This window comes from Centrocercus urophasianus, unplaced genomic scaffold, assembly GCF_019232065.1.
Source record: "Centrocercus urophasianus isolate 14NV4802_14NV808 unplaced genomic scaffold, USGS_Curo_1.0 seq_293, whole genome shotgun sequence".
NCBI lineage: Eukaryota > Metazoa > Chordata > Aves > Galliformes > Phasianidae > Centrocercus > Centrocercus urophasianus.
In genome coordinates, this window is record NW_024884859.1 from 79,796 (window position 1) to 90,786 (window position 10,991).

General features: G+C 61.7%; 1 protein-coding gene across 2 annotated transcripts; it reads right to left on the reverse strand.

Annotated features, from left to right (window-relative positions):
* Positions 1–356: 356 nt before the first annotated feature.
* Positions 357–10,161, reverse strand: TFEB (transcription factor EB). Of its 2 annotated transcripts, XM_042828337.1 has the most exons (9): positions 8,033–10,161; positions 4,193–4,431; positions 3,865–4,119; positions 3,712–3,792; positions 2,886–3,006; positions 2,625–2,681; positions 2,244–2,319; positions 1,966–2,113; positions 357–1,627 (listed from the first exon to the last, which is right to left on the reverse strand). In XM_042828337.1, the coding sequence occupies exons 2-9, from the start codon at positions 4,385–4,387 to the stop codon at positions 1,205–1,207; spliced, it is 1,356 nt and encodes a 451-aa protein (XP_042684271.1). In that variant the 5' UTR covers positions 4,388–4,431; positions 8,033–10,161; the 3' UTR covers positions 357–1,204. The 2 variants fall into 2 exon arrangements, with proteins under 2 accessions (XP_042684271.1, XP_042684270.1); XM_042828336.1 differs by lacking the exon at positions 8,033–10,161 and having other exon boundaries at positions 4,193–6,088.
* Between the last annotated feature and the right edge of the window lie 830 nt (positions 10,162–10,991).

Here is a 10,991-nt window from a genome sequence, read left to right on the forward strand (position 1 = left end):
CCACTGGCCCCTGCCAGCCCTGCTGCCATCTCTGCCCCTTCCCTCCTCTCCCCCCACCCTCCACACTTCCCCCCACCCTCCACACCACACAGGCACCTCTCCCTCGGGAGCTGGCTCACACATCCCTTCCCCACCTCACCCCACTGCTCCCCATCCTCATGGTGGAACAGGGCACACACTGACCCCCACACAGGCTCCTGCTCTCCAACACCCAACCTCCCCCCAGCCCCACAGCGCTGCGCTGTGATGGGGCGCTGCAGAGGGCTCCATGCAGCCTTCCCTGGTGCTCCCCTTTGCGCTTCACAGATCAGTGCAGTATTTTTGACTTTTCCCCCTCGCACCCCCAGCTCCCCCCCCTTGCTGCCAGGGAAGCAATGACCAACACCTCACAGCCCCACCGGTGAGGCTGGGAGCATGCTGCCAACAGTGGAACAAGAAGTAATGCTCAGGTTTAGCAATGGGCACAGATCCCCCCCTGGCATGGCTGCCATGCTGATGCAGGGCAGGACGTTGGCTCTCAGTATGCATGCAAAGAATCAGCATCAAAACCACATGCTGCTCCTGAGCTGAGAGCATAGTGTGGTGTTTCAGGGCAGAGGCACTTCTGTGGGGTGGAGGCTGATGGACACAGTGCTGCTGGACCTCCACGACATCAAAGCGACAAAATTCCATAGGACATCCCCTCCCATGCCCTGGGAATTTGCTTGCTCCACTGGAGCACCGCTTCTCCCCACTGCCCTGGAGAGGCACTGTCAGGAGGAGCCCCAGCAGGGAGGTGACACTGTGACAAAGCCATCAGTGGCACTGCAGGGGAATTCTGGGAGGGGGCAGCGAGGCAGAGAGCTGTGAGCATCACAACCAGGACGTGGAGCTCCGAGCCCACACAGGGAGCACAGCAGGGACACAGTGGGAGGCGAAGCAGCCGAGATCATGCTGCCTGGCTGGAAAAGCTGCAGCCAGGCCAACGCCACGGCAAGCCAAGAAGGTTGGCTCCAGCTCTGGGCAACAAAAAAGCTTGCAAAAGACATGGTGGTACCCGGTGAGCCTTGAAGCGAGACCCCCGTTGCATAGAGAAAATGTACTCCTATGTAGATTCAAGTGCTCAGCAGGACGGGCTCCTCCCCCAGGAGGAAGAGTGCCCCGTGACTTCACTAACCAAACTCGAAGGCCCAGTCCTCGCCCCCAGCGCGGGCGCAGCTCCTCGTCACAGCATGTCCGCGTCCTCCATGCTGAAGCTGCTCCGGCGACTGCTGGCCTTGGAGGCCTCAGGGGACACGGCCGAGAACAGGGGGTCGGAGGCCAAGGGCAGCATGGTATCCTGCAGCAGCATCAAGTCCAGCTCCTTCTTGGATAGGGAAGGGAAGGAAGCGCTGTGGCCGGGTTCCAGGCTGTCCGGGAAGCCCTGGGAGCCGTCGTCAAAGCTCAGGCTGTGGGTAAAGTCCAGCTGGTGGTAAGGAGACTGCGGCGGTGGAGGCAGCACCGGCTGTGACTCAGGGTCCGGGGGGGGCAGCATCCCCTCATCTGCACCGGCCTCTTGCTTGACCACCTGCTGAGCCAGCTCAGCCACGTTGACACCTGAGGGCGAGGAGGTGGGCAGCCCATGCACGCGCGCCTGCATCTCCAGCTCCTGCAACAGAAGACTTGGGTGGGACACGGCACACGGGGACAGAGCATATGGGGATGTGGTGCTTAGGGACACAGCACACAGGGACACGGCAGGTGGGCATCCATGGAGGCAGCAGGGAAGGAGGAAGGCACAGAAACTGAAGGCAAAAGAGGACAGAGGGACCGTGAAGCTCATTGGGAAGGAGCCTAAGGAAAAGTCTGGAACACCCCTGCAGATCAGGACAATGCCCACCCCAGCTGCCTGGTGACCTGTCAGCCTAGAAGAGAGAGCCCGGCACGCTGGACTGAAATGTTTCAGAGGCTGGAGAAAGCAGGAGGGAAGAGCAGAAGGAAACTCACCTGGATGCGGAGTAGCAGCTGCTTGTTTGTCATCTCCAGCCGCCGAGAGTGGTTCTCCAGGTCCCGCGATCTCTGCAGGTCCTTCTGCATCCTCTTGATGTAGTCCACAGAAGCTTTCAGGATCGTCCCTTTGTTCCAGCGCACGTCCCTGTGGTGCAGGATGGAAAAAGAGCTTGGCACCTGCAACTGTTTGTTCCCCAAAATAGCACCTCTTGCCACAGGGTGAGGAACACAATGCCCACTGCTATCCCAGCCCCACAGAAACCAGGGATACATACAGGTCATTGGCCTTGGGGATCAGCATCCCCAGCTCCTTGATGCGGTCATTGATGTTAAACCTTCGCCGCCTCTCGACTGTGGGGCGAGAAGAGAGGAGAGCAGTGAGGAGGGGGAGCACCTCGATACCTTCCAGTCCGGCTCCCACCCCAGTCAGCACCCATCCAACCTTCCCCCCATGCTAAAGGGAACAACAACAGGGTGCCCTCTGCACCATGAGTGCTTTGCAGAGCTGGGAAAGAAGTGGCTATGGGGGTATCTCCCTAAGAGTGAGATGAGATGGGAAGAGGACGCAGCTTGGAGAGAGGAGGAAGGAGGAAGAAGAGTGCCGAGGTCAGAGAGGTAACACCATGCCACCCATGGGCGGCCAGCACCCAACTCACTCAGGTTGTGATTGTCTTTCTTCTGGCGCTCCTTTGCCAGGGCTCGGCTCTCAGCATCTGAAATGGAGGCCCACAGTGTCATCCAGAGGGGATGAGGCTGCACCTTGCCCCATCAGCATCCCCCAGAACCATCCTCTGTGCCCACATGGACAGGGTCGCCCTGGCCAACCCCAGTCCTTGCTGCCACTGCAGTTCCCCACCGTGCACTGGGGCCAGGAACTAAAGCCGGTGCTGGGGACATACCCAGGTCTGGGGACATACCTGTCAGCTCTCTCTTCTGGGTGAGCTCGGCGGGGCAGGAGCTGCTGGTGACACCAACGAGAGAGGCGGTCACCTGGGGGTCCCCACTATAGACATTCATGTGACTGCTGGACATTGGCAGCTGAAAACCAAAGGGACAGGCAGGTAAGTTCCATCCGGGGCCAGGAGACAGACCCAGCTGTGGGATCGGGGTTCAAGCCCAGCTCCTCAGCCTCTTGGACGCAAGTGCACAGACAAGGCAGCTCTAATTGCCTTCCTCGGCACTTAAAATAGCTATAATCAGAGCAGCAAAGAAAAACAGGACTTCAAAGGGCACAGCTGGTGCCCTCCCACAGCCAGCATCACAAATGGGACAGATGAATCAGAGCTGACGAGGGCCCAGCAGGACAAGGAGGGCCCAGCAGGATGAGCCCCACATCACAGCACCGCTGCTGGCCAGACCTGGCCAGGGCTGAGACACAGCAAGCAGCAAAGCCCTCCTGACTCCAGACCTCCCCCGCCATGCTCTCCTCCTGCCTCTCTAGTATTTTATAAGTGCTGCAAACTGTCATTGAAGAGGAGCAGAAGCTGAAGAACTGGCTCTGGCAGCTGCAGAAGGGAGATCTCCTTCCCAGCCCCATATCAATGGGGCCATCCCACTTGTCCCATCTCTCCCCTGGGGCTGCTCTGGTGCCTGCTGCCCACTGGCACGATGACACATGGGGCAGCAGAGCCGAGGGACGTGGGCTGCTCTGTGTGGGCGATTTCCTGCCGGGATGAGAGCAGCCACGAGCTCCAGCACTGCTGCAGGGTCAGGGCTGGAGGACAGCCACCTCCCCGGACTCACCGTGTTGGGCATGTGGACCTCAGGGTTCATATAGCCCAGAACATCGTCCAGGCGCATGATGTCATCAATGACCTCATCAAACTGAAAGGGAAAGGCATCAGGTTGTCAGCGGGCTCCTCTGGGGCGGCTGTGCCCCCAGCGGCCCCTCCTCACCTCCCGCTCAGGGTTGGAGCCGATGTTGAGCATGGCCATGGGGCTGTTGGGCGCACTGTTGCCCGCCGAGGAGGACAAGACGTGGCCGGGCCGGACGCTGGGGGACGCAGCCGGGGGCGGCTTTGGCGAGTGGCTGGCAGGGCTGACGTGGGCAGCAAACTTGTTCCCATAGGTCTCAGAGAGATACGCCTGAACCTTCTTGTCCCGTGACTTCTGCAGGTGGTAGGTGGTGGGGTTCTCCAGGTAGGACTGCACCTGCGTGGGCAAAACCCGTCAGCATCCCTGCACCGCCGGGGGGTCCCTGCATCCCACCCCCCCGGCACCATACCTTGAGGACCTCTCCAGGCACGGGCGGTGGGGACTGGTAGTGGATGGGGGTGTTGATGGCGGGGGTGGAGGCCACCGGCATGCGCTGCTGCTGCATGTAGTTCATCATCAGCTGCTGCTGAGCGCGCTCCCGCTCGGCCTCCTGCTGTGCTTGCTGCTTCATCAGCTCCATCCGCAGCCCGATGCGGGATGCCATGGTGCAGCGGGGCGGTGGGATGCAGGCCAGGCACAGAGGTGACCCTGCAAGGAGGGAGGGGGAAATGCTGTGCATCAGGAACAATGGTAGGGAAACTGAGGTGCAGGGAGGGAGCAGGCATGCCTTGTGTGCTCTGCCTGAGCTGCAGGAGCGGCCCCGCATCCAACTTCACTATGTTGGGGCAACAGAGCCTCCAGTCTGCGTGCCGCCATCCGGGCACTGAGCACCGCTTGAATGCGGGTGAGTCAGACTCTAATGACAGACAGCTCTGCCTGCAGCTCCCCGGGCACAGCGAGGGAGGAGGGGACAGGGCACGTGGGGACAGCCTGGAGGAGATGGAGCACGGCGGGTCTTTGAGCCCAAGAAGCTCAGATGGGCATCTGCAGGAGCTCTCTGAGCCACCAACACTGAAACACAGCACAAAGCAAGAGCAACAAGCCAGATGCCAGGAGCAGCCCAAATCAGAACAAGAAAGCGAAGGAGGGCTGGGCAGAGAAGGCAGCGTGGTGCCAGGCACTGCACCCAGCAGCACGGGCAAACAACGCGGCTTTGTGCAGGGCCGGCACGCGAGCGGGGTGCAGGGACACACAGCACAGCCCTTGTTCCCCTGCACAAAGGGGATGGCGGCCCGGGGAGAGCAGGGGACAGGGCTGCTGGGAAAGGGGACAGCCGTGGGGTGAGGGGACAGCTGTGGGACGACCTGTCAGGGGTGTGAAGCGCTGCAAACCACGGTGCCAGGTTGCCACGTGGGGCTCAGATGGGGGCACGGAGCTGCTGTGTGGGACTGGGGCTGTGCAGAGTCCCCATCCCCTCTCGCAGCACACGGAGCACAGCCAGTCATCCAGGCTCTGGTTTACAGCCAGTCAGATCTGGAGGGCTCTGCTGTTTAAATACAATGCGTAATTGCAGACAAAGGGGGCACGGTGGGGACAACACACCAGGGCTTCGGAGAGGCATCTGATATGCAGTGCCACACAATATCCTAAGGGGGAAATTAAATCAAGCCAGCATGGACAGAAATACGATTACATGGATCAAGAGCCAGCTATTGAACGGCAAGAGGAAGGTAATTAATTAGACATGGTGGCCCATCCGAAGGGGGATGGGAGGAGCCTGGGACAGGCATCAGATGGAGCTTCGGAGCGGGGGGATGTGGGATGAGCAGCATCCCTAGGGGCTGGTGGGAGCCAGAGGGGCCACAACGGCCTGCAGTAAGCAACACGACGCAGTGGGGACACATCACAGCTCATGCACACGAGGGACACCATAACCCCAAATGCTGACTGCAAGGCAAGAAGGAAGGCCTCAGAGGACAGCCAGGACTTTGGGTAAACCATCCAAACAGCCAGAGCTAGAGGGGTAAAAGCACTGGCCCCAGACAATGGTGTTTTCTGGGATGTGTTAGCACCAGGGGACGGACGGATAGGATTTCAAGGGGAACCTTTGGGATCATCTGCCCTTTCCCAAGCAAACAGCTCCACATGGCCCCATGCCCCAGCAAGCTGCATCCTTGGCTAGGAGTGGAGTGACAGCACAGGGAGAGCAGCAGCAGGAAGGTGACCAACAAGTGGCCAGCATCTCGGGCACCTTGTCCCCCAGAGTGTGCAGGGAGAGCAGATCTGCCTTGCTCAGAGCACTCTGAGGCTCCCAGGGCACCTCTCAGAAAATGGGAGGCAGGAGGCTGCCATCCATGGCACAGCACTGCCATCCCATAGCACCACCCATCCCATAGCACTGCCCACCCCACAGCACCACCCATCCCATAGCAATGCCCACCCCACAGCATCATCCATCCCATAGCACTGCTCACCCCACGGCACCGCTCCCCCCAACCTGCCAGGCTGCAGGACCCCCCTAGCTGCCCCTTTGCAGGCAGTGGGGGCAGTGGGAGCAAAAAGTGCTCCTTGTCCACCTGTGAAAGCCCTGCATCTGTAGAGAAGGGATGGGGAAGGTGGTCAGAGTGGGGCTCTGCCCCGGCAAGCAATAAGGAGAAGGGTGGGAAATTAGGTCAGGTTTAAAATAACCCATTGGGTTCTGCTTGGCTTCACCCCCCCAGGGCAGCCGGCAGCTTCTGCTTTCACTCTGAATCAGCCCCAGTGGGAGCCCAGAGCAGGAGGGAGACCTTGGGGTGGGACGGGGACCAGGGCAGCACTGCGGGACTGGCACTGCCCAGCACCCACCCCAGGGACACCTCCCACCCTGGGGACGCATCCTGCCTCAGCTGGACCGTGTCTGGGATTCCTGTTATTGTAGGGATGGGCAGAGCGCATCGCTCACCAGGTGGAGGGCAGAGCTGGAGATGGAAAGGGGCGGTGGGGGGCACAGAGAGCGGGAGGGACGGAGAGACGGCTGGGGGGAAATATGGGGAGGGCTGGGGGAACACACTGCCCTGCCAGGTGCAAAGTAGAGATGCACCACAGGAGATACAACCTGGGCAGCAAACCCTGCAGAGCCACCCAGGGGTCTCCTCGAGGGACAAGCAGAGCCCCATAACAACAGCACTGCACCCCAACGCCTGAGCAGGGGCAGCGTGCCTCAGCTCCTGGCCCCAGAAGCAGCAGGGCCAGAGCAGAGGGATTTCTCTCCCTTCCCAGCACCTCCAGCACGCTGCAGCAACACGGTTATTTCTGGCCCTTCCTCGCTTCTCCTCCGGGGGTGTTATTTCAGCAGCCTGCTCCTCCCTCACCCCGGCAGCACTCAGCAATCACTGCGGCCGGAGCTGCCCCGGCGACACCGACCCTGCGGCACTGTGCGCGGCCCCAGCGCTGCCCTTTGGCCCCTCAGCGGCCGCAGACAACAGCTGATAAAGGAGCCGGCATCGGCTGCTCAGCAACTGCTGTGTGCTCGGCCGTGCCACCCCGGTGCTGCTCTACAACACACGCAGGGGACTGGCAGCCAGGAGCACCCTGCTCCCAGTGCCACCGCTGCCCCATCCCCAAGCACGCCTCTGGGCTCAGGAGTGCCTGGATGGCAAAGTGAAGCAGCTTAAGAAGCGGGGATTAAAAATAAAATGTGCCACAGGGCAGCTTTCAGATGCAGCCCCTGGAAGGATCACGCTGCCCTCTGCAGCAAAGCAGCACCCACACTGCCAGCAGTGCATGCAGCAAGCACGGCATCTCCTCCTCAGGAAAAACGTGGAGGAGCAGAGGGAGCAACGCTGCACTGCTGTACCCCTCTGCCTCAGCGCAGAGCCCGGCACGCAGGCAGCCCCGACCCCAGGCATGTCAGGAAAGTGAGCAGCCCCCAGCCCCAGTGCTGCTCCACTGACAAGCACGAGTGCTGAGAAAAGGAAATGGAGAAGGAAGAAGTGAAAGCAGCTCTGCTCCTTGCTGCGGGTGCCTGCCAAGCCTTCCTTCCTGGTTCTGATTTTTCAACGTGTTGGTGTGGGGCAGATGTGGGGGGCAGAGGGCAAGAAACCCCCCTACATGCCCCAGCCTGGCCCCATGGCAGCACTGCGGGTGATGTGGGGGGGCACAGCGCCGCTCGGCCCCCACTGGGATGCGCTCCTGCAGCACCAGGCGCTCCCTGCTCCCACCCCACGGCTTTGCTGCAGCCTTGTTCTGGGTGCAGAGTGGCAATGATGGCACCCAGCCGACCCCACACCAGCACAGCCGCCAGGGCCAGGCGGGAAGGGGAAAGCATTACCTGGGTAGGGGGCGATGGGGGGGTTTAGGGGGTCTCCGGACACCAGGACTGGCCGGTCACAGCTGCTCCGCGCTCCTCCCTGCCCTGCCCGGCTCCGTGGTTCCTCATTTTTAGGACCCTGCTTTTAACGTGACAGCAGCGCGGGCGGAGGAAGTTGCAAAAAAGGCCCCGGAGCCGCTCGCTGTGCTCAGTGCCGTGCTGCAGTCAGCAACACCAGCAGGGCAGAGAGGGACAAAAATAGACGCCGCCACTGCCGCCCGCTGTTGGCTCTGCCCCACGCAGCCCCTCGGGTGACATCCCCTCCTGCAAGCACGGGCGCAGGGACAGACGCTGCCGCTGCCCTCTGAGGGATTGGCACTGGGGGTCCCCCTCCCACTGATCACTGCACCAGGACAGCCATGCTGCCTCCAGCCAGCGCGGCCCTGACAAAGCTGGAGGTCGACAAGGACGCGTGGGTGATGCCCCACATCCCCTCCTTCTACAAAGCCTCCTGGCACCACCTCCCCTTTGTGCTGACAGCACCCATGGGGCTGCATTCCACCATGAGACCAGCTGCAGCTCCAGCATCCCCATCAACCCTGTGGGATGCTGCACACACACCTCCCTGCAGCCCCACGGGCGAGCCCCCAGGGAGACTGTGCCACCTCCATGCCATGCTGCCAGCAATGCAGGCTGGCACCTGGCAGCTGCCATACAGTTGGGACTGGCCCGCTGCCTCCCCTCACCCCAGCTTGGCTGTGTGGCTGCTGTTGGGTCGGGTGACACTGGCACCTGGTGGGAGGAAGGTCAGGGCCCTTCGTCTTCATCAGCACATGGAGGAGCACGGCTCTGCTCTGTGCACTGCATGTCCTGGGATGGGGTCTGGAGGTGAGCACTCTCCATCCTTAGAGGCACCCGGTGCTCAAACCACCCTCAGCCCTAAGCACACCGATCCAGCACCAACACAGCTCCGCTCGAGGCTGAACCAAAGGTCCCGTGCCCACCCAGCCCTCAAGGTTGAGGGTGGGAAGTAAGAAGCGGGAGCAGCGCCGTTCCCAGAGCACAGCAGTGCCCTCGGAGATGGAGCAGCAGGTGGACGGCGGAGCCCCAGCCCCAGCATGCAGCCCTGAAAGGGAGAAGGCGAAGGGGGGAACTTGGCACATCGCACCCGGAGTCAGTTGACAACACCAGTGAGCAACTGAGTCACCAGCACTGTTTTTAGCCCCGGCATTTCAGCAATGTGGACCACGGCGCTGTTAACAGGCGCGTGGGTCAGAGGCCAAATGTTTTCCCTTCCATGCGTTAAATGCTGCTCTTGGAAGCAGCCCAGATATTTAGTGCAGTAAAAACATTAACGGAGCTGTGGGTGACAGCGGCACTCCAGGAGCCCTCACCCCAGCGAGGAGCTGTCGGGGACCAAAAAGCATCAGTGTTTGAGCCAGGGCTGCGCATCTCTCATCACAGCAAGGCTGAGGTGGCACCAAGGGCACCCACAGGAGCTGCGTTCCCACCGGTACATGCAGTTAACTTCTACGGGGTTCATAACGCCCTGCTCCTCCACCCCAAAAGGTGCGAGGCGGCACCAGACAGTGGCTGGCACAACAGGACGGTGGTTGGCACAATGGAACCAACCCTGCGGGCGCTGCTGGGACCTCGCCGCTGCCTCCAGAGCAGAGCCAAAGCTGCAGGAGTGCAGCACTGATTGAAACATCACTGTCCGACTGACCGCCGCGGGAATTCACAGCCCGCCCGCGCACAGCCCGAGCCGACAAGTTCCTGCCCTCCCCTCCCCTCCCATCCGAGCAGGGAGGCAATTAAAAATAAAAGCAGTAACAGGCAGAAGGACGTTCCTAGGGTGAAGACGAGCCAACAGCAGTGCCTGGCACCACCTGGGCTGAGTGATCCATCCGCAGCGGAGAGGGGAGAATGGCGTGACCTTGGGGAGGCCCTGGGGTGGGGGGAGGACAAGGAGGAACTGGGCTCCAAAAAGCGGAGCAGAGCCCATCCTGGGGGACCACCAACAACCGCAGGGTGCTGCTGCCTTGGGGTTACTTGGCAAAGTGCATCGATAAGCAATAGGGGAACCTGGCAGCACAGCGCTGTCCCCAGCTCCACACCTTGGGGTGCACGCAGAGCAGACACAACGCGCCACCTCCCCAAACCCCACATTGCAGGGCTGCCCCGAACCACCGCAGTGCTGGGAAAGGGGTGACCACACTCCAGTGCCCCCCGGGCACTGCCAGCCCACCCCCAACCCCAGCCCTTCCCACCCCCCCCCGGCTCCCAGGAGGAACATTTATAAATACGCCACGTCCCGCCTGGAGCCGCGTCCCGGAGCCTCATGTAACCAAACCGGCCGCCCCACGCCGCGGCCGCCCCAGCCCAGAGCTGCAGCTGTTCTCCAGCCCCAGCAATAAACACGACAGGGACAGGCTGTGCCATGTCCTGCCCAGGGCCCGGGGCTCTCCCTGACACCAGCCCCACTCACAGCCGCTCACCGCAGCAGGGATGTGGGTCCCACGTGCTCTGCGAAGGTCACGCGCGGAGCCCCGCTGTGAAGGCAGCCCCGTCCTGCAACAGTTTCTCAGCCCCACACCACAGTCACACCGGTTTGGGCACGGAGCAGCTGAGAGGCGCTGCCCCAGTAGGCTGGGTTTATCCAAGTGAAATCTTCGCCTGCAGCGGGAGCGGGGAGCTGCAGCCCGCGGCCTGGAGCGGGGAGCAGAGCAGTGCCAGCTGTGTTGGGTGCTGCCAGGACCAACCTGACCCCACGCTGTGAGCCATAAGCAGGGCACGCAGCCCAATGCACTCTCCTCACCCTGTGCCATTCCTCCTCGGTCTGTGTCAAAGCCACCATCCCCTGCAGACAGCCCATCCTGGAGCATCCGACATCAGGAACAGCTCCTGCTCCCGGGGCCCCCGCTCCCATCCTGCTCCCACCGCCTGGCCGTGCATTCTGGCACCCGAGAGGCAGCACAGC

What these genes read in the sequence shown, in the direction of transcription:
- TFEB (XM_042828336.1), bottom strand. Translation starts at nt 4,549, where the DNA reads ATGCGGGGCCGCTCCTGCAGCTCAGGCAGAGCACACAAGGCATGCCTG. An exon ending in GAAAGACAATCACAACCTGA is followed by an intron (nt 2,320 to 2,624) that starts GTGAGTTGGGTG and finishes CTCGCCCCACAG; the next exon opens with TCGAGAGGCGGCGAAGGTTT. An exon ending in AGCTGCTACTCCGCATCCAG is followed by an intron (nt 1,628 to 1,965) that starts GTGAGTTTCCTT and finishes CTTCTGTTGCAG; the next exon opens with GAGCTGGAGATGCAGGCGCG.